This window comes from Exophiala dermatitidis, assembly GCF_000230625.1.
Source record: "Exophiala dermatitidis NIH/UT8656 unplaced genomic scaffold supercont1.7, whole genome shotgun sequence".
Classification (NCBI taxonomy): Eukaryota; Fungi; Ascomycota; class Eurotiomycetes; order Chaetothyriales; family Herpotrichiellaceae; genus Exophiala; species Exophiala dermatitidis.
In genome coordinates this window covers 126,300-148,295 of record NW_008751652.1, presented here as the reverse complement: position 1 = coordinate 148,295, position 21,996 = coordinate 126,300, and the positions used below count along the sequence as shown (strand labels likewise).

General features: G+C 52.4%; 7 protein-coding genes across 8 annotated transcripts; 4 read left to right on the top strand and 3 right to left on the bottom strand.

The window, feature by feature from the left end:
- The first annotated feature begins 13 nt into the window (after positions 1–13).
- Positions 14–3,765, top strand: HMPREF1120_07896 (mitochondrial brown fat uncoupling protein 1). Its single transcript, XM_009162132.1, has 3 exons — positions 14–1,921; positions 2,066–3,100; positions 3,150–3,765. The coding sequence occupies exons 2-3, from the start codon at positions 2,136–2,138 to the stop codon at positions 3,196–3,198; spliced, it is 1,014 nt and encodes a 337-aa protein (XP_009160380.1). The 5' UTR covers positions 14–1,921; positions 2,066–2,135; the 3' UTR covers positions 3,199–3,765.
- Positions 3,766–3,793: 28 nt separating this feature from the next.
- Positions 3,794–7,286, top strand: HMPREF1120_07895. Of its 2 annotated transcripts, none has more exons than XM_009162130.1 (2): positions 3,794–6,434; positions 6,616–7,286. In XM_009162130.1, exons 1-2 carry the CDS (start codon positions 3,869–3,871, stop codon positions 7,140–7,142), a joined length of 3,093 nt encoding a protein of 1,030 aa, XP_009160378.1. In that variant the 5' UTR covers positions 3,794–3,868; the 3' UTR covers positions 7,143–7,286. The 2 variants fall into 2 exon arrangements, with proteins under 2 accessions (XP_009160378.1, XP_009160379.1); XM_009162131.1 differs by having other exon boundaries at positions 3,794–6,554.
- On the bottom strand, positions 7,283–11,034 carry HMPREF1120_07894 (phospholipase A1). Its single transcript, XM_009162129.1, has one exon. It carries the CDS (start codon positions 10,850–10,852, stop codon positions 7,886–7,888), a length of 2,967 nt encoding a protein of 988 aa, XP_009160377.1. The 5' UTR covers positions 10,853–11,034; the 3' UTR covers positions 7,283–7,885.
- Positions 11,035–11,207: 173 nt separating this feature from the next.
- Positions 11,208–13,958, top strand: HMPREF1120_07893 (fimbrin). Its single transcript, XM_009162128.1, has 3 exons — positions 11,208–13,343; positions 13,398–13,466; positions 13,531–13,958. Exons 1-3 carry the CDS (start codon positions 11,495–11,497, stop codon positions 13,569–13,571), a joined length of 1,959 nt encoding a protein of 652 aa, XP_009160376.1. The 5' UTR covers positions 11,208–11,494; the 3' UTR covers positions 13,572–13,958.
- Positions 13,959–14,396: 438 nt separating this feature from the next.
- HMPREF1120_07892 (esterase/lipase) lies at positions 14,397–15,400 on the bottom strand (the record flags this gene model as incomplete). Its single annotated transcript, XM_009162127.1, has 3 exons — positions 14,397–14,774; positions 14,932–15,187; positions 15,258–15,400. The coding sequence occupies 3 exons, from the start codon at positions 15,398–15,400 to the stop codon at positions 14,397–14,399; spliced, it is 777 nt and encodes a 258-aa protein (XP_009160375.1).
- A 1,270-nt stretch (positions 15,401–16,670) lies between these two features.
- Positions 16,671–18,558, bottom strand: HMPREF1120_07891 (retrograde regulation protein 2; the record flags this gene model as incomplete). The annotated part of the gene is made up of 6 exons (XM_009162126.1): positions 16,671–16,968; positions 17,026–17,387; positions 17,441–17,915; positions 17,966–18,004; positions 18,057–18,216; positions 18,345–18,558. 6 exons carry the CDS (start codon positions 18,556–18,558, stop codon positions 16,671–16,673), a joined length of 1,548 nt encoding a protein of 515 aa, XP_009160374.1.
- A 699-nt stretch (positions 18,559–19,257) lies between these two features.
- On the top strand, positions 19,258–21,461 carry HMPREF1120_07890 (uncharacterized protein). Its single transcript, XM_009162125.1, has 2 exons — positions 19,258–19,312; positions 19,554–21,461. Exon 2 carries the CDS (start codon positions 20,719–20,721, stop codon positions 21,367–21,369), a length of 651 nt encoding a protein of 216 aa, XP_009160373.1. The 5' UTR covers positions 19,258–19,312; positions 19,554–20,718; the 3' UTR covers positions 21,370–21,461.
- Positions 21,462–21,996: the final 535 nt, after the last annotated feature.

The window sequence follows — 21,996 nt, the reverse complement described above, 5'->3', positions numbered from 1 at the left end:
CTCTGCTGTAAGTGCCTATAGGCGGACTACAGACGGCAAGCCAAAGCCTAAAGTGGCTCTGCGGTCGTACAGGCTGACGTCCAATCGAAATCGTTCCGCTTACCATTACTTGTCGTCCAACTGCGCGGGCGGCGGGCGGACCCTCAACGGAAAAGCAGACGGAAACGCCCAGGATCGGGGAACCGTTGTAGCTACAACACAACCACCATCAAGATCATTTGTTGAGGGATTTATTAATCTACACGGATTGTAGGACTAGCAACGGTCAACAGCGCTGAATTCAACGAGCAAAAGCCTAGGTTCCGTCCCGTTGAATCGATTGCCTTTCGTATCGTATCCGATCGAACCGCGGGCCGACTGAAGACTCCGAGCCTCAACTCGGACTGCCTATAGTGTCTCCCGCGCTCCCTGACACTTCCCGCCATGCCAGCGTGCATCAATCTTGTTGCAAGATATTCCTCCCCATGTACGCTCCCGATTATACCCGCCGCTACCCACCTACGCTAGCATCCGTGCTGCTGGACGAGGCATGGATTAGGAGTGGATGGCATAGTACTAGTGGGAAGTGTAGGAGTAGGCTCGTTGTAGGGCACTCGGGACGATGAGGAAAGCATGATTGATGATCGTCGTATAGGACCGCACGGATGAAACAGGTTGCAGTGGTTCGTACAGGATCTTGCTACTGTAGTGATGGAAAAGAAATGAGGACCATTTGGGCGCGATGCCGCGGCTGGGCAGCTCAACTGGACTTTTGTTCTGTTTTACAGTTTGTTGGGACAGCAGAGACGAACAGAAAGTATACAATTAATTTACTGTACATACTGTCGGTGCCTGTAGTAGCAAAGACAAGCAAAAGGTCGACATGTGACAGGCCTTGAAGCACAAGCACCAGTAGCTGAGGTTGGTACCTTGGTAGTAGGAGCATCTCGTCTTGGTACGGCACACACGGACCCATGGTGAGGATGCAACTAACTCTGCTGTTGGTATAGCGGCTGCCAGCATGACAGGGATTGCAGTGCGATGTGACGGGGCCACGCTGCGTCAGAGGCGGAGAGACGCAGCATCCGACACAGTCAACAGTTCACTCAGTGCAATTCCGGACGACGATTTCGCAGACGCCGTGGGGAGGATTGGGCTGGTACTATGGGTCTGGAGTGGACTGGAGACCAAGATCAAGATAGACATATACCTTGGATACCTGAGGTATATACTGGTGCAGCATCCTATCTCAAACACCCGCTTCATGTTCTCTCTCTTCTCGCCAACAACTGTCAGTGGCACTTCCCCGCATCTTGCGTTCTCCCCGATTTGGTGAGATTCTCGCGGTGCGATACTGGACTAGGTACGACTACCACTACAGCACAAGCACACACCTCAATCAAGGCCTCCGAGTCCTTCCATCTCCTCTTCGTGTCCTCCAATCCACGGCCATCCAACTCCGCCCTGCCCAAGGCCTCAATTGGAGTCAGCCAATTCGATCCCATCTCCAGAACCAGGATCAGTGCCCTGACCACTCTCCAGGCAGACCCCAGACTCGACCGCTGCCGCATAACGCTGTCGTCCTCCAACACCACCCACCCTCACCTCCTCTCCAGGTTTGCGGAGAGTCACGGTCTTACGCAGCAGACACAAGACGGTCATCTTCCGATCGGCTGAGTGCCTGGTCTTTTGCACTCACCTTGATTCTTCTCATCCCCGCCGTCGTCCGCTGGACCCGTGCCAGTGCTTCCTTCCACGTTCCTCATCGACCGAGTCGGCACCGTGGACCATTGAGCTGCAGCCACAGCCCTCTGTCTCTCTCGGGTTGATAATCAATCGTTGAAGACCCTAATCGCAGTCCAGCGTCCATTCTTAGCAGAGAAACATCCTTATCCCCAGCCACGAGTGGCTGGCTGCCTTGACGAGCCTCCTCTGCTGCGTGGTGAGTCTGTCTACTGCCCTTATCACAGCGGAAGTTGAGGCATCGTACGGCCCCCGCAGCTTGGACAGCTTTGCTCGGACGCCGCGGGAACCTCGGTGTTGCGCTCAGGCAATCGAGATTGATATGCTAACGGTGGTGCGCTAGATCCTTTACCTGCCTTACCACTCACCGTTCATCCTTTCGATCCTGCTGTTCCCTCTCACTTCCGGCGACCATGTCTGGGAGTACCGCCAACCGTATCAAGGAAGGCGCCCGTACCGCGGCCACAAGGGTGGAAGAGGCCGCTCAAGAAGCTGTGCATAACCCAGTCCAGGTCAAGAATGACTTCCTCCATCTCCCTGTCACCCGAGCCGCTCTACCCTTCGTCAACGGAGGCCTCGCAGGCATGTTCGCAACCGCCTGCATCCAACCCATAGACATGGTCAAGGTACGCCTACAGCTTGCAGGAGAAGGCGTCAAGGCAGGGCCCAGACCCACAGCATTTGGCGTCGCAAGGGACATCATCGCGCAGGGCAAGGTGCTCGACTTGTATACCGGCCTGTCGGCAGGGTTGTTGAGACAAGCTGTATATACCACTGCCCGGTTGGGCTTCTTCGACACTTTCCAGACCGCCCTGCAGGCAAGGGCCGAAAAGAAGGGCACATCCATCAGTTTCGCGGAGCGTGGCGCCGCAGGCCTGGCCGCGGGCGGCTTGGCTGCCATGGTGGGAAACCCTGCAGACCTGGCCTTGATCCGAATGCAGTCCGATGGTCTCAAACCGAAGGAGTTGAGGGCCAACTACCGGTCTGTCTTCGACGCCCTCACCCGCATCGCCAAAACCGAAGGCATCACGGCTTTGTGGGCAGGGGCTACTCCCACCGTCATTCGTGCCATGGCCCTGAACTTTGGCCAACTCACCTTCTTTGCCGAGTCCAAGGCTCAGTTGAAGACTTACGCACCGCATCTGTCAGAAAGCACCAACCGTTTTGGCGCCTCGGCGATTGCCGGGTTCTTCGCTTCTTTCTTCAGTTTGCCTTTTGACTTCATCAAGACTCGGTTGCAGAAGCAGCACAAGGGGCCCGACGGCAAATATCCATACAATGGATTCCTCGACTGCGCCAAAAAGGTCATCCGTGACGAAGGCCCGTTGAGATTCTACCGCGGCTTCGGTACCTATTATGTTAGGATTGCACCCCATGCGTAAGTCCAGACCTGTTTTGAGCCATAGTTGCAAGCTGACTGGGGACAGTATGATCACGTTGATCGTGGCCGATTATTTGAAGTTGATCACGTCTTGATGTTTGGAGTATGATCTTAGGAAGCCGAGAAAGATTGGCCTGTGAACAAAGTCACACTCGTGCGATCCAGCCCCGTACCTGCTGTGGTCGGAAGTATCAAGCCAGCATAGAATGGCGAGTCAACAGGATGAGGGCTCTACCTTTGCCATGAGGACGAATATAAGGTGATTGACCACCAACACAGATGCACTGAGGTAGGTTCGGCTGGGCCGGGTTGGATATTCGCTGCAGGACAACGGGTGGGACGGTCCGGCACACAACTATACATATCTATACGAAGAGGTGGAATCTGGTGCCGCCTGATATATAGCCATACTTTTTTAAATAAGTAGCATTTGGATGGCCAGAGAGTCGTTGACGTAGAAAAAACGAAGAATCAAAGGGATGTAGGAAGAAAAAGGCCAGAAATCGAGCATTCCAATGCTTACAACTATTTCCTCGGATAAACGAAAGCCGAGCGACATCGGCGGTTGTATTACAATTAGCCCGAATACTGAAGCACTATCCGCACTAGCGTCTGCTACCACCGAGTCCACTTTACGCAAGGAAACTGTGCCGAGTCCCTGGATCTTTTGTTCTCGCGAGAAATGTGCAGGACGGCTACGGACAGAACGAAAAGTAACGCCTCCGAGAATACTTGGATCGAGTATGATTCAGAGTCAGCGGCAGTATGAGCGCATCACTACTTCTCCAAATCGTCCTAACTGGCACCCAAACCCACTACGAAAACCTCGGCCTGATCGATGACAAGAGATTGGAACATTTGTTGATAGCCGGAAAACAGATTCTCTACAAGTCACACCAGGAAAGCGATGTCCGATCCTCGCTGGGGTTCAACCCTCGAGTGTGGGAAGGCCTGACAGACGTCCTGGCTGTGGCCATCCCGGCCTTGGAGCAGCAATCCTTTGCCTGGAAACACCCGCCTCACTTGGGCTTTACCGGCAGCAGTTCGGACCTGATCGCGGCGCACTACCCGGCTCTCGTCAAGGACATTGAAAGAATCAACGACCTATGCACCATCGCTCGAAATTTACTGGCCACCACCAAGAAGGCGCAGAACCTGGCGGCGGAAAAGGGGTTCGACCAGCAGATCCTCAAGTTGATCGATGTCTGCGTACGGGTGACGGCGCGAGGCTACGATGGCGAGGCCAACCCGAGAAACGAGGAAAAATGGCAAAAAGTGGTACATCTGTACAAAAGGCTGTTGATTACTTGTCTGCAGTTCTTGCACAATTTCATCATGCACAATGAACAGAGGAAACTGGTGCTGTGGCTTGATCTGTTTGGACAGTCGCAAAGCCATGAAGGCGAAGAGCAACTTGTCCAGCAGGCGCCGGCCACGACCACGACGAATCAGGAGGACAAAGACCACCTTGCCAAAGAAGACAGGATTAAATCGACCGTCGAGAAATTGCCTCAGACCCAGAAGGAACAACGGTCAGGCGGACTCGGGTATAATATTGACGACGTGCACGCCCTGTTCGATCTGATGAGCACGAACAAGGAATCCGACCAACACACTCAAGCAGCGGCCCGGGTGCTGATGGACAAGATACGAACTGATATGGAAAAGTTGTCGGGTATGAATGCCACTCAACTGGATGATAACCCGGACACTCTGCTCAAGGTTGGTGCCGAGTTACGGGCGCAGATGCCGCCAAAGGACAAAGATAGTTCTGTTTCTGCCCCTGTGACTGCACGTGAGCAATCAGTTGGTGGCGGGGTCAAGGCTCCCACTCAAAACCGCCCGAGCCATTGGACTCATTTGCCGGATCTTGGCTCCTATGGCGAAATAAGTGAGTTTGGGCAGGAATTGACCGAGGAGGACAAGAGTATGCCCCGAACAGCTCAGTCCGCCGCTGCAACACTACAAGAAGCTAAAGACGAGTTGATGGCACGACTGCATGAATCGGCGTCCGGGCCCGTGCTTGATGAAAATGGTGACCAAGTTTATGACGAGGATGGCAATCCCGAAGGCCCTCTCGATGACGACCTTGCCGATAGTGTCGAGGGTAGTATTGAAGAGGAGGAGGATGAGGATGATTATTACCGCGCGTCAGGGGATCAGGAACGTGGCCTCCTGACTGACGTACCTCTTGTTCTCGGACCGACCGAGATCGAGGCTCTTCCCATGATCATCCAAGCCGGGATTGTGGACAATTTTGGATCCAAGAATGGTGACCGACAAGGCGTCAAGAACATGCAGGCGGTTCGATGTCATATCCTGCTGGCACAAGAAGCCGGTCGCAATGTCTTGCGGGAATTGCTCATCTTCATAGCTGCATGGGATCTTCCGGACGACGAGTTTTATTTCAAGATGATGGTGCAGATCATGGAAGCCATTCTCAAGAACGGACTCATGTCTCATGCTTACTCGGACTTTGGGCAGCCGAAAGATATCATCTCTCCGGCTCAAGCCGTGGTCATCAAGATTCTGACGCACATTTTCCGGGCCAAATACAGTCCTGCATCTGTCGTGCAAAAGTCCAAGGAAAAGGCTCCTCCCAAACCCCGGGTCCCAGCTCCTTTGAGCAGAGTCGACGTTTTGACCGTCCGCTACATATTTATCGTCTTTCGCGGTAACATTATTCCGGAAACCTGTGCGCTGATCTACCTGCAAGGGCAAATCCGAGCAGGCCTTGCATTAGCGGAAGACTTCCCCCTTAACCTGTGGGACATGGAACGCGTCTATGAAGGTGTCTACCAGTTCCTCGAGTTCTTTGCCGTCTTGACCGAGAACAATGAATGGAAGGAACTTCTGGTCAAGTGGGAAATCGTTTATGACCTGGTCACCTTGCTTAAGGAACTCGACACCAGCATCGCCAAGGTTCCACTAACACAGACACTCCCTCCTGCGGCGAGGGCAGAAAATACTACAACTAATACTGCCAACACTGCCAATGACGCGACTGCGACTGACCCTGCCACGGCCACTACTGAGCCCGTAACAGTTGAAAGACCATACGACGCATCGACCGTCGACCCAGTGACGCAGAGACCTCGTCAGAAACAGTCGTCTTCCACAGACACCGAACGGCCTCCTTCACCACCACCTGCAAGCAGCTCCCCACCACCACCAGCCGTGAGCGAGGAACCCGCCGATTTCGAATGGCGCAACCTGAAGAAATTGATCGTGTTGGTCCTGTCCAGTCTGGTCTGGAAATCACGGACCGTCCAGGACCAAATCAGACAGTATGGCGGGGTCGAAACGATCCTTAGTTGCACGCAATATGATGGTATGTTGTGAGAACCTGAACGATCCGAATAACCCGTCTACAATCAAGCATGACTTTGTATATTTTATACTTGACACACATCCCTTTGTGGACTTCTTACATGTGTCTATTATACCTCTCGTATGTGATCAGACTTGGCTGAGTGACGGACTGGCTGACTCCTTTTTTTTTTGCTTTCCAGCATGCAACCCCTACATCAAAGAACACGCCGTCATGTGTCTGAAATTCCTGCTCGAAGATAATCGCGAGAACCAGGCTCTGGTCTCGAGCCTCGAAGCCCGCGAAGTCCGGACCGAGCCTGCCCTCCGCGAGAAACTCGACAATATGGGTATCAAGGTCGAGTTGGGTCCTGATGGAAAACCTAAACTCAGTGGTGGTGCGCCGGGTGCTGGTGCAACGCCATCATCTGGATCAGTGAGAAAATCGTCTTGGCTGGCTAATGCCGCCGCAGCCAAGAGGGAAAGGGAGAGATTGCTGGACGAACAAATAAACAATCAGGAGAAAGAGGCTGCAAGCGAACCAGCTTCTTACGACAACAATGTCAGTGACGGCGGCGACGGCGACCCTACCACTCAGCCAGAGAAGCAAGATAAGGGTAAAGGCAAGGAGCGAGAAAGGGAAGAAGACATGTTCGAGGATGGCGTTGAGAATCACCAATCCCAACACGCCCATGAAGGTGGTGATGATGATGACTTTGAATTCATGTGAGATACCTTTTGAGCAGCAGCAAAAGCAAAAGATTAGCATTAGCCTTACAGTTACATATTACATATATAGGTTGGAACAATTATAATTATATACAATAGGGTATATACCTTCAAGTTATACTAACGAATATACTATATGGCACAAGTAATCTACGGTAAGTAGAATAATGCAGTAAAGACCAAGATCCTCATCTAGGGCGCGCAAGAGTTTTCGTTTCCTTAGTTTGAATGACTGAGTCGAGGTTGTCGATTCTATTGTACTATACTATACCATACTATAATATACCATGTCACAGGCCAGATCCCCGAGGGCAGGGTCTCGGGGCAATTGAGCAGCTAGGAATCGGATCTACACGACGTTGACCATTTTCCCCAGACCACCAACATGCATTTGATTTATTTGTGTCCGTGGCGGCTGAGCCTTGTCTTGGACAGATAACCTAAGGTAGACCAACAACAATCCAACCTCCGGCATCTAACCTAGTTTTCGGGTGATCTGAATTTGACCTTTAGGAATAGTGAAGTTTATTCTTTCAACACTGACTGGAGTTGGGGCTTTCTTCTTCTCGTTTATCGTAAAATTCGTTGCGGTCTCTTCCGTTTCGGTTCGTTCGATCCATATTCCGATCCGAACTTCACCGGTTGGTGTGCAGAGGGGCTCACAGTGGACAACTGCTCAGGCCTCACCACTGCTCAGGGTTCACCACGGCTCAAAACTCCCCACAGCTCAGGGCTAGACACTGCTCACCACCGATCCTTATCCATCTCATTCCGAATATCATCACTCGTCTCCCTCGCACGGGTCTTGAGCATCTGCCCAATCATGAAATGGTTGACATCCTCATCGGCCCAATAACTCAAGTGGCTCGCGATGCTGGCGAGTAACGAGACATCAAACATTCCTTCCTGGATATGGTAGTCGACGCGACCGTTGCTGTTGAGAGCGCGAACTTTGGCTTCTTCCCGTTTCAGTCTTCTCGAGCGCTCGAGGGATAGCTGGTACTCTGTGGCGGATGATTGCTGCGCCGTGTCTTTGTCTTCGGTGTCAGAAGCCTCAGCTGTACCAGTTGTAGAAGCAGTGTGAGAGCGTGATCGGCGCGGCCGAACACGGTGCTGCTGGTGCTGGTTTTGGTGACGTTTCTGGAATCCCGAAAAGAGGGTCTCGATCTCCGAGTCGATTAGTGTCGGGGCGTCGCCGGTCGAGGTGGATGACTTGGCTGCTGCTTCTGCGAGATCTTGTTGTCTTTTTGAATCTGCGAGGGGCATGTTGACAACGGGAGCGGGTGGGATTGGCTGGCCATGGCTAGATGGTGCATTTCCGCCGCTCGTATTGGTACTACTGCCACCTAGCTTGGCCTTATCTTGCGCCAACGCTTGCTCTTCGCCTGTAATGCCTAGACTTCTATTGATCAGGCTTGACGCCACCCCCGAAGTCAAACTGTACCAACTTGACATGACTTGCTGGCCAACCCTGGCCGTCATATTTCCAATGCCCGGGGCCGCAAAAAGTCCCTTCTTGGTATACGGAAGCGGTTGGGATTTGAGCTGTGCCATAGCCGGCGAGATCAGAGGCTCCATTCGATAGGCAATCGGGTCCGTGGGATGGAAGATGTTGAATAGTTCATTGCATTTCGGCGACGATACACTGATTGGAATCAGCGAATTCGATGAGGTGCCGATGCCGCCACTTCCTATCCCACCGGGTCGTAAAGAGCTGTCGAATGGGTCGTTGCCCATAGGATCCGGATCAAACGGCGATGTTGGCATGCCCGCGGACCCAAGGGAATTCAAATGCAGCATTGAACGGCCAGCGATCGTTCGGCCCTTGAGCATTTGAAAAAGAGCAATTGGGGAGCCAAGACAAAAGAACTTTTCCACGTCAAAGTCCAAGCGCAGGTCGTTGTGTTCGGGTCCATGGTAGTCTCGCGATGCCCGGCTGGATACACGGCGGGGTCGAGTCTTGGATGTTTCTTCTTGTCGACACAGGAGGTCAAAAAGGATGGCGCTGCCCAAAGAATGGCCGCAGAAGCTGACCTTGCCGTCGAAACCTGTCCTCTCCTTGAAAAGCCGGTACACTCGATTACACTCCTTTTGGACAATGGTGGCAATGTGCTCTCTGTAGGCGCTTTGGTAGAGGAGCACATCCATTGCAAGATCGGTGATCAGATTGCGCACGGCAGGGACTCCTTCCACGGTAATATCTTGCAGAGATGGATATTCGTCGTCAAAAGCGGCGTCGGCATCTCCAAGATCAAACTCCTTGCGGTTCTGCTTGAGGCTTTGCTTGGGGAAATCTAGCAAGTGACGCCAACAGATTGGCAGGACTTGGATTTTGCAGTTTTTCGGGTCGCCACTCAGAGCTTGCAGGTCGGGTGCAGAGTCGTAGACGGCTTTCATGGTCTTCCGCATTGTGTTCACATCGTGGATGAAGTTGATGCTGTCGAGTCGCAGGCCAAGTCGTTGACCTATTCCATGAGTGACCAGGACCAAGTGGTCAATCTGTCTTGCCTGATCATCGCCGTCCTTTTCTCTGGCGTCTTCCATCTCCCGCTCTTCTTCTTCCCTTGCTTCTTCCTCGGCTAGATCTTGCGCGTCATCAGGGTGCGGCATGCCCGCCAAGGACGAGAGTTGACGCTCCAAGGCCGTCCGTCGAGGTTTAGTGACTTCCTGGTCTGTGGACTGTGAACTACTATCATTCTGCTCGACGTTTGGCGCCGCCTCAGCTGGTATATTGGCAGACTTCCGCTTGTCCTTGGTGCTCGGTACTTCAAACGCCTTCGAACCCGCTTTTGAGTCTGTAGTCTTGGTGTCTGACCACCCGCGAACAACTTTGGTGCCTCCATAGCCAACGAATCTGCCGTAGACCGTGCTGCTCACACGCGAAAATAGATCGTCAGTCGTGAGATAGGCAACAGTTGCGTCCTGATAGGTCACCGTTGTGTTCATATAAGCACCAAACAGTCTATGGGTGTTTGACCCGGCAGTGTGACCATCATCCTGCGAAGGCGGTGTTGTGCTTGTTGATTGTGCAGAGGAGCTGTCTATAACTGTGGAAGTCGGACGACTTCTTGGCTGGGAGCTGGACCGTGAGGACGTGGTGGGTATCCTTCTCCACGGTGCTACCTTGAGATAGCCCTCCTCCAGCTGGTTGGCGAGGTTTTCATCACATGGTTTCAATGTTGAGCCATCGGCATAGAACCAACTGCCTCTCCGGACGTCGTAGACTGGACCTAGCCAATACACAGGCTCTAACTCACGCTTTTCGATGTGGACGTCGTACAAGAAGTCTTCGTTGACCGGGACTCTGGTGCTAGTGGGTTCAGCGTTGTCACCTTGACCGTGGTCGTCCTTGTCTAGCGACTGAAATGCTTTCTCGATTGCCTGGGAGTCTCGAGAGGAGAACGGTACCAGTTTCTTCGGGACCGGTGGAGGCTTCACTTTCTCCTCTGGTGTCGACTCAGAAGCAAAAGGCTTCCTTTTCGGCACGTCCACAGCATAAAACCATCTGGGTTTGAGCGGAGGACAATCTTTCGGATACTTGCGGAGACTGGGGGATGGCCTCAGACTTATTGTGTGATCAAGACCCGTAGATTGTCGTAGGGCCGGAGGATCTTCTTTTGGCTTCTGGAGAGGAGACTTGGGAGGCGGAGTGCTGCTTCTACTCCAGGCCGAGATTGAGCCTAGGAAAGACGAGCGGGTGGCTTCGGCCATGCCCTTTCGGACGGCCCTGAAAAGGGCGGGAAAGCGCTCCAATATGAAAGTGGATGTTGGACGTTAGAAAGGGGTTAGGACTAGTCTATCAATTGATAGAACAAATGAACAGAATGAATTATTACCAGGTACCTAGGTAGGGAGGGAGTGATATGGCACAAGAGATGTTGACACGGCAAGGCTCAGATCACGATGGATGATTGGACATGTGGTCACAACGGGATCGTCATAACAGCGCCCTTACTATACTCGTACTAGTCGCGTATCTAATGCACTCAGCCACGGTTTTAGCGGCCGTCGCGCATCAGCCTCACTTTGCGCTCAGCTAATGCAAAAATTCTGTATTATTATGTAAGCCAGGCCTATCTTGCCAGCCTCCGGCGTCCACTGCGCAGTACGACGTCTGCTGGCTGCACCTACGTATGCCCTTCCGACCCGCTCAGCTTGTGCATGGAAAGCTGAGGCTTCAAAACAGGCACCACCATAACCACGTTTACTTAAATCTGCAGTCTTACTGCTCGATATCCAGCTGCTGATCTCTTCTATTGTCCTTCTGCTCTTGTCACATAGCACCAAAGGCCTCCCCTCGTCCGTTTCTTTCCCTCACCCTTTGCGGGATCCTCCCCGCCCCCTCCATCCGACATGACCGCGATTCTCAAACTCCAGCGCAAATATCCTCAATTTCCGCAGAGCGAAATCTTCCAGCTCCAGGATGCTTTCCGCAAACTAGACGTGGAAGATAAGGGTTATCTGGACGAATCGACTGTCATCAAAGCGGTGCAGCATTCTGAAGGACAATCCTACGATGTTGTTCGACAAGCCCTCAAAGAAGTTGACCTGGACAGCTCCAGACGAGTAGCGTTGGAAGACTATGTTGACCTCATCGCAAAGGTCCGAGAATCGTCGCCTGAGCAGCAGCGTATCTCAGCGGGACCCCAAAGATCGGGTGCAGGCAACGGGGCACCCTCTCCTAAGCATGGGTCGAAGCCCAGCCTGGGAGGTAGCACTGGTGGTCGGATTCAGGTCCAAGGCTCATCAGCCAACGTCAGGCATACTATCAATGAAGAAGAGCGCACTGCCTTCACCACCCACATCAATGCCGTCCTTGCCGGCGATCCCGACATTGGGCACCTCCTACCCTTCCCTACCGACACCTTCGAGATGTTCGACCACTGCAAGGACGGACTCGTACTGGCCAAACTGATCAACGACAGCGTGCCGGATACGATCGATGAGCGAGTCTTAAACAGGCCGGGAACCAAAATCAAGACGTTGAACGCGTTCCACATGACGGAAAACAACAACATTGTGATTGAGTCGGCAAAGGGTATCGGCTGCTCCGTGGTCAACATTGGTGCCGGAGACATCATTGAAGTACGTGAGCATCTGATTCTGGGGCTTATTTGGCAGATCATCCGACGTGGTCTCTTGGGCAAGATCGACATCAAACTGCATCCGGAACTGTACCGACTGCTGGAGGAGGATGAGACGCTCGAGCAATTCCTGCGACTACCCCCCGAGCAGATCCTGCTCCGGTGGTTCAACTACCATCTGAAGAACGCAGGCTGGCAAAGAAGAGTGACCAACTTCTCTGGCGATGTCAAGGACGGTGAAAATTACACGATCCTGCTCAACCAGCTGAAACCCGACGTATGCTCAAGGGCTCCCCTGCAGACGCGAGACCTATTACAAAGGGCCGAACAGGTTCTGCAAAATGCCGAGAAGATCGATTGCCGGAAGTTCTTGACTCCCACGGCTTTGGTGGCCGGCAACCCCAAGCTCAACCTGGCATTCGTCGCCAACCTGTTCAACACCCATCCCGGCCTTGACCCGCTGACGGAAGAAGAAAAGCCCGAGATCGAAGACTTTGATGCCGAAGGAGAACGCGAAGCACGAGTGTTTACTTTGTGGCTCAACAGTCTGGACGTGCAACCACCCGTGCACTCTTTCTTCGATGATTTGCGGGATGGGACCATATTGCTCCAGGCCTACGACAAGGTCATCCCGGGCAGTGTCAACTGGCGCCATGTCAACAAGCCTCCGGCGCACGGGGGCGAAATGTCTCGGTTCAAGATGGTGGAGAACACCAACTACGCCGTGGAATTGGGCAAGCAGAACCGGTTCTCTCTCGTTGGAATCCAAGGAGCCGATATCACCGACGGTCAAAAGACGCTGACCCTGGCTTTGGTTTGGCAGCTGATGCGCCGCGACATAGTCAGCACTTTGTCCGGCCTGGCGCAGCGCATGGGCAAACGCGAGTTGTCCGACTCGGACATGATCAAGTGGGCCAACGACATGTCCAAGCGGGGTGGCAAGACCTCGTCGGTCAGGTCTTTTAGAGATCCGGCCATCACCAGTGGCATCTTCCTGCTTGATGTCCTGAACGGAATGAAGAGTGGTTACGTCGACTACGACCTGGTCACACCTGGCAAAACGCCTGAAGATGCTTATGCAAATGCCAAGTTGTCCATCAGCATTGCAAGAAAGATGGGTATGTTGAAGCGGTTCGACTTGTTTTCAAGACACAAGCTAACTGGGTAAATAGGCTCGACCATTTATCTCCTGCCCGATGATATCGTGCAAGGACGCGCAAGATTGGTAACCACTTTTGTCGGTACGTGTTTGACAACTTGGATACGCTTAACCTGTTAGAATACATATGCTGACAATGTTCGCAGGTGCTCTCATGCGCACGGCGGAGAAGATGGGCGTGCAATAGCCGTCTCATCTTGGCTTTTCATCGACGATGGTTGTTTCCAAGCTGTATCGACACGTCAGCGAGGCGAGGGGTTCGTCCCGATCAACTCGACGATAGCGGACGTTGTCACCCGGCTACTAGAATACTTAGCATGAGGCTAGTTCGCGTTGGTTTTTGGATTATCTAGGATATCAAGTGAGACGGAGCATGAGAGAACGACAACCTAGTATGCCCTCACGGCCGAAGCCGCACGTTGCCTTTCAACGACGAGTCGAATGCTAGCGACTACTACTATTACTACTATTACCACTAGTGATACTAGTGAAGCATAAACCTGAAGGAAATGAAGAGACAAGATTTTCCTGCATCGCTTGGCGGGTAACTGAACAAGACCAGTAACCACTGCAACTGATATATCCGTATATTGTCGTAGGACTGGGATGCCACCTAAGATGTAGCATTCTGCCGCGTACCAGTGTATACTTATGTTACAGGCGGACTTTAGGAGTGGACCTTCGTTGATCGCTCACAGCCTTGCCGCGTCCTTTGACGACCTATATGATCAACCCAAGCCCAGAAGAGTCAGAACTTGTCCTTTTTTTTAGAAGTCAATGTATGTAACAAAGTACGCATTATTAGATTGGACGTGATGGATTCATAACAGCCAGGGGCTCTTGGGTGTAGCAGTAGTGCGATTCTCCTCTATGAACAGCACAGTGTATGTACGATGGAGCGAAAACCAGCGCTCAGCCTTGTTTCTTTCGGCCGGCGCTGCTGCCTTTCACTTCGTCCCTCGCATCCAAAGAAATGACATGTGCTCATACTTATCGTGAAGAGTAAGGTAACTCACTGCTTCTCCTTCTTCAAATGCTCCTCGAACCACTGCACAGCCTGCAAAAACGCATTCTCCTTGGCATAGACTGCAGCTCTATTCTTCGGATCCGCTCGAACCGCAAACCCATGCTCGACCTGGGAATACAGATTGATCTGATACGGCAACCCCAGGTCTTTGAGTATCTGTTCGGACTCGTGGCGTTTTTCCGTCGGGAAAATCGAATCTGTTTCGGCGGCCGAAATGGCGAGGGGGCCCTTGATGTCTTCGAGTTCGTCGGCCTCGACGAAACTCGGATGTGCGGTGTATCCGGCGTCGATTTTGCCGGCGTCGGGGCGCAGGTGGCGGACGACGTATTTGCCGCCGAAGCAGTAGCCTACGGCGCCGATTTTCTAACGAACACAGAGTGTGAGTTGATGGCCAACGGAGGGGGTGAGTGTCAATGAGTGAACACGAGCCGAGTGTGTGTGTGGATGAACGGCCAAGAGAGAGTGCGGATGGCCAACAGAGGAGGGAATCCAGTTCGGAGAAAGTGTACAGTGTACTCACCTTGCAATTATATTTTGTCCGCATTTCCACCAAGCACGAATCAATAATCGGATCGACCACGGGTGGCAGGTGTGCGATCTTCTTCTCGTTGTATTCGCCCTTGATCCATTTCATAATGTCAAAGTCCCCTGGGCGGTTGAGAGGGATCGGATCGCCGTGGAAGAGGTCGGGCATGAGCACAAAGTAGCCGTTGGCGGCGAATTGGTCGGCGATGAGTTGGGCGTTGATGAAGCGGTGGCCGATCACGTCGGTGATACTAGTGTCAGTGTTAGCATAGCAATTCAAGGTATTGGTGCAATGATGCTCGATCCTGGGGGTTTGCATACATCAAGATTCCATATTCGGTCGACTTGTCCTCCGGGTATTTGATGTAAACCTCGAAATCGCCCAGCGTCGAGATCTCGCCCGTCGCTTCCCCCTCGTGTTTGACGCCCTTGTAGCAGCAGGCTCCGGGTGGGTTGGAGGCCATTTTGACGGCGATGGTCTTTCTTTGCACCGCAGTGTTTATTGAAAAGTTTGTTGGTGGTTGTTCAAGTTGTTCTGCGAGGAGGGGCGCAGGTCAAACCGTTCGAGACAAAAAGCACCGACAGGACTCAACAGTAGTAGAGAAAGACGCAGGTACAGTACAGTACAATAAACTGCAGATAGACAAGGCGGCGGCAGGACCGGGAACGTGATGGAGGGGTCAGGGTTCGTGGAGTTCTTTTATATACTATGATCGACTGGCAGTGCAATTGCGAAATCCGATCCTCTCTTTTGTCCACGCCATGTCACTGGCGCTGTGCTGCACAGCGACTCGGATCATAGAGGGGCAGTAGGTGGGGTGGATAACGATGGATGAGCCGGCATGATGGGTAATCATGATCCCAGGCGTCGTGCACGATGGCCATCGATTGGACCGGCATCTCGATGGGCGGAGCAGCGAGCGATACTGACAGGGCCGGTCATGGTGGGGTTCTCGTTCAGGCCCGAGGGCGATGAGTTTGATTCTGATGAGTTCTGCCATCACTACTACTGCTACGAAAAAGTTAGCTGGGGCCAAGTTGAGGACGACGACCGGCATTCGGCCTCGGAGTTGAAATCCTACCATCACCATTGGCAGTACTAGGTAGGTACCACCAAGACCACCCCCCAGTCTTCATGCCGCACCGTTGCAGTGGTTTCTAGGGCATTGCCGCTTTGACCTGTTGTTGTCCTCAACAATATACAGTAATATTATTGCTTGTCTGCACGTCGTTCCGAGAGACGATTCGGCGAATAGTAGACCACAAGGTAGTCTTGCTGCATGCATCAGTGGAGGCAGTGCCTACGTCTGCAAGTACCTGGGTACAACTACAAGTGTACCTCGTGTAGGTAGGTACCTACTCCCGGTATTGTTTCTGGATCAAGAAAACACAGCCGGTCGTTCCCCGATCCGGCATTACACCGGAGATAGTGCTCTTCAACTGCCTGCGAGATACATTTTTCACGCATTTACAACACATTTTTCACGCATTTACAACACATTTTTCACGCATTTATGTCCCACATCACACTCAGGTAGCATCAGCCAAAACTCACCTTGACGGGAGTTCCGCGGTTGGAATGAAAACTCGAATGCAGAAATCAAAACTCTGGTCAATGTCTGACTCCCTAATTACGAGCAGTATTTTCGATATCGAGCTCCGTAGCCGGAGGACACTGACACCTCTGTCCGCACAACTGTTTGTGTGTTGAGAATGATTCGTCCAGTGCGCCGACTAGAGGATATATCTGAATGCCGCACCATAGTTTTCCTCCCCGACATTCGTGTCAGCTACCACTCCCCCATCGCGGGCCTCTTGTGCCTGGCGCTCATCCACCCGTCCATACTTTTGGTCCAGTTTGTGATTCTCCCACACCAAAAGCGTCCTCAGACTCAGGGCCAGGAAGGCGTTGAAAAACATGAATGCTGCACAGATACTTTGGCCCTCTATGTAGCGGGGGCCTTGCTTCTTGGGAAACACTCTTGTGCCCAGGAGGGGTCCGCACTGACCCACCAGATTCAACAAGACGATTCTGCAGGCGAATGATTAGCACGATTGCTCCCATGTTGTGCAGATGAATCAAACGTACCCCATGCCCCGGCGACTGTCGCTTCCTTGGTTGTTGACCACCCACGGTAAGATATTGGCAATGGCCGGGAACACCCCGGAGGCACAAAGAAATGTGCCAAAATATCGCGGAGCCACCGCGGTGCAAGTTGCTAGAAGAATGTATCCAATGCCGGCGACGCAGCTCAGAAATGCAATCATCAACCCACGCTGGCGAGTACGGTCGGCGATCCAGCAAGTCGCCACGGTCACAATGGTCGAGACGAAGTACGGTGGTGCCGACAGTCCTTGAGCGTTGATCGATGAAAAGCCCATCTGGTTGATGATGGTAGGTAAAAACACCGGTAAGGATGAGTACGAGACGTTGCAAGAAAAGTACATCAACTGCACTCCGGTCAGTATCCACGAGCATTAACACTGAAGACAGCCTAACTTACTGCTGTGAACCACGCCTTGGGGTCGAGCAGAGTCAATCCAATGTCCTTGAAGTTGACTCTATGCTCCCCCTCTTTTTTATGGCCATGTTGTCGGATGACTCGCGCCCTTGCAACCTCTTTCTCTTCCTCGGTCAGGAACCTGGCCGTCGTGGGACTGTCCGCAAGGAAGAACCACGCCAACGGGGCGGCCAGAATGGTCGGAATGCCTTCAACCAGAAAAAGAAGCCTCCAGTTGGCCAGCTTCGAGTGACCGCTGGTGATTCCATAGGCCAGCGCCCCTGCAAAGGTGTTGGCCAGAGGCGCGGCAGCAAGGAAAATTCCGCTGCGAAACCCGTGTTCATGCCTCAGATAAAAGAATGAGAGAAGATACGGAATGCTGGGGCCAAAGCCAGCCTCGGCCGCTCCCAGCAAAAACCGTAGAGCCATCTCGCCGCCCCAGGATTGTGTTGCGGCTTGGCATGTTGCCACAATGCCCCTATTCTGAGTCAATCCTCGAATCAATTTCCAACAGCAGATGTCACTGACCATGCAAGGGTAATGAGGCAAGCCCATGTGTGTGGCTTACTATAGTATCTTAGCAATGAACACCCTTCCAGTGCGCGTTATCTGATCTTACAGTATCTTCCACATGAAACCCTGGAACTGAAACACAATGTAGGAAATGTAGAAAATGGTCAGCAACCAATCGTAGCGGTCGCCATCCAGATCCAAGTCTTCTTCCATGCCCGCGATACGCGCATTGCCAATGTTTGATCGATCCAGGAACGACAGAAGAACTGAAAGGCATTAGCATTGCACCTTGACCGCACCTCTCTTTCAAGACTGAGAAGCATATGATGACAGCGGAGTCCGCCCGACGAAGAGTATATTGGAATTCGGTCTGTTGGCGGCTCCCTCCACTTACACAAAAAGGTAACCAGCGGCGTTACATGCCAGTCGATCTTGCGAACCACTCGCCTTTCCAACTCCGGGTCAATTCTTGGGCTGGCGCCCGCCGACTCCTTTTGCACAGAGGTTAATTCCTTCTCGACATCGCCAGCAGGAGCGTGCTCCATTGAATCACTCCGTTCTGGATTGATCGCAGTAGGTGCTGCTGGGGTCGTCTTGAGGATGGCCATAGCGGCGCAGCGAACACGAACAAGACACGATCAAACAGTGAAAATATTAAGCATCAAGGGGAAAACAGTTCGTGAAAACAGCTCTTGTGGTGTGCCGTGGGGACAAAATAAAACTGGGGAAAGGGATTGGCGTGGATAGTCAGTATGCTGTATCTAGCAGCAAAAAGCCGAAAGATGGCACTCCATCCCACGGTCGCATGACCGGCATTGCTGAGTCCAGTCTCATTCGTCGGGCAAGCGTCTTAACGATGACTGAGGCCAGCTCTGTGGGGGAGGAGGAGAGGTCCGCCAACAGATGAAGGGACGCCGAGTACCGGACAGGGACCATTCATGAAGACGTTGCAACGTAAGCCCTGAGGATCGACACTGGAGATGGCCAGTAGAAGAACACTCAAGCAGCGAACCATGTGCAGCAGCTGCTGTGGCCGCCGGAGAAGGGAACTTACTCCGGGGATGGATGGAGTTTTGTCCACAAGTTCATCAACTTGCCAGTGTAACCCTGATGTGGGCGGCCGGGGGGAAGTCCTGCAGTGATGGGAGAGCTTCAAGTTCCAGTTGACGTCAAGATAGACCAGGAGTACGCTTAACCAAAACGGGCATCTCTGCACCTGCCGCGGCCTTGGCATCATGAGCTTATTCTTATCCTTAATTTGCGCCGTGGGCAGCCAGCACGATCAGTTAAAAAAATGGGTAAAAAAGATGGACTCCTGCCAGGTGGACTCATCAATCTCATATCTACCTTCATATTACCCAGGTACGTGTCCAGTATATCCTCGGTAGAGGGTTTATGCAAGAACTCGCTCCATCCTCCCCTCAAGACTCTCACCACTCCAACTGCCAACCAGATTGGTGTCTCTGTTGGACACCGCACGGTCCTCCTGAAGGCCTGTCCCTACAGCTTATTTGACACCAACCAGTCCACAGCCTAATCTGCCCGATTTGTCTGTGTGTCGCCCATTCAGCATTCGACCGGCTGCTGATCATTCTTGTTACAGTTGGTGCACTATCTCAGCATCCCACACGAGGCTGTTGGCTAGATTGGCTATCTACCAATGCTGTACAGTAGGTACGGATACATGATCATTATTCGTCTCGTATTCGATCCGGACATGCGGCACAAGTCAAGGTAGTCGAAGTGCAAGAGCCAGACCCATGATCTGCAGCATGGTCCCTGCCCGCGAAGAGACTGTCCGCAGGTGTGAACAGTGTACAATGTCGTACAGCTGCACCAGACACTCTCTTCTGCCGGGACCTGGTGTCCAATGCCTCTCTGGGATATTGACCGGATGGACAATCTCGTCGTCACTTTATTATGAACCCCCGGCACTCAGTGGCTATCAATCGGTAAGTCCAGGCCGGGCACTGCGGCCGTTCTAGACACTTATCAAAAATTGCATTGGAGCTTGCACACTCTACCGAGAGAACAACAGAGGAGATGACCCTTTTAAAGCAATCTCGCTCTGGCCCTTTCGAGTTCTCCCTATGCGTTGTACTGTCTAATGCAGCGGCCATTGTTGGTCTGACAGCTGTCAAATTGGAATATTGGCCAATGGCGTCTTGGCCCTGATCTGAGTCGACAGCTGGCTCATCCTTTTGCACAGCCCGCAAAGTCTTCCCCAGGCACCTGCCATCTGACCACACGGTCGCGCATGGACATTTTACTGGATGACAGTAGCATGAGGTAGGTGTACCTTATGTACTTGGCCAAACTCCATGAAGACACCACAGTCTCTTTTCTCCAACTTTCAAATCTCGAGCCATCCGCCATTCGCCGTGCCACCTTAGTGGTAGGGTCTGTGCTGGTGCAGTACCGAATTTCGATAAAGCCCTCAACTTCCTTTTCCCGACGGTCACGCCGCCCATATTGACAACTTGTGGTAGCTTCGAGCGGACAATTCGCCCGGACAGCTCGTATTAATAGAGAGCTTCGCACCGGTTTTCTCAACATCCAACCTTAACTTTCACGACGCCGCAAAACCTAAATTCCACTCCCTTCTGGTCTTGCTCTCTTCAAGCTTGCCTCTTTCAAAGCCCTGTGCTGCAAGAGGTGTTGAGCTGCTGAGCCAGCAGGCTCCCTTGTGGCTGGCTCTTCAACGCTCTTCTGCCGCCCTGCAGGGAGAGCCAATCGTCCAACTGTCTCAAACATAGATACATACAATAATGTCGACGATGCGAATATCAATGACGCTTCGAATATCCCTGACGATTGTTCTTCTCTTCGCCATCACGGCACTATCCTTTGTCATCCCTAATGCCGACGGCTCCGATAGCAGAGACAGAGGCCACGACGACAACAACATTTATTCCAACCATGCCTTACACAGACTAAACCCGATGCAAGGGACCAACAACCTCTTTTGCCGAAGCAGCCAGCAGAGCATGTCCTGCTACGGAGGGCCTGCGGTGACGCTCCAGACCTGCCAATCAAGGTGTGCCTGCGAGGATGGCCGCATCTCATGCCCCAGCTACAAATACTGCGACGACAGCACCATGGATACCTTTTGTGGCGGCTTATGTCAATGTGGCGCGCCCTTGGCATCATCCGCAAATACGAATGTCAACTCGAATTCGGACGCGGCAGACTTCAAGCCCAAAATCATCAACAAGGAGCCTGAGGTCGTTGTCATGAGCCCTCATCGGTACCCGGCCCCTGTGCCGAGGAGGCAGCAGCCACACCAGTTCGACTCGGACGAAGAGGAGGACTCTGCCTATTTTGAGGATGAGGACGACGACTTTAGAAGAAGAAGAAGAAGCACGAGGCGGGATCTGAGGAGGTCGACTGATCAACCTGACGTTGGCTTCTCGGTTTGATCAGGACTGCCAGTTGCATACTAGCATGACGATTATGGCTATGGCATTTTATAATGATTACAATTACAAACTACAAGATTTGCAATCTTCTATTCTTTCCTCTTCTTGCTTTCCATTGATTAGAATATTCGTCTGAAAGTCTCTGCTAGGTATGAAAGCAGCCTTTGATAACCATGACCGCATGTATGGTCCCTGCATGATAAGGTAAGTACCTACCTTGGTTGGTGAATCAGGTAGACGAAGGCGAAGGCTATCTACAACTACACATACTGTACATGATATTGTATGTACAATGCCGCCGGGGACACTTATCTGTGCCTTTCTCTCCTTTCTCCTCCTTTTCTTGTTTGGTCCCATCCCGTTCGCTCCCGTTCTATCTTCTGCTGTCTCTGGAGTAATTAGACTTCTGTCCTTGTATAATAAGAGTGTACGGACTTCCCTTCTAACCCTTTCATGTAACTAACTGTTGATCTCCCGATCTGTTTCAGGCCCTCTGTCCTTCCCTTCTATTCGTTTGAGTACTACTACTACTAGTACCCCAGGTATCTACACCACTACTAACAATGAATATCGACCACTGCACTGCACACACACAAAGTTCAAACAACACAAACTGAACACCCCCCC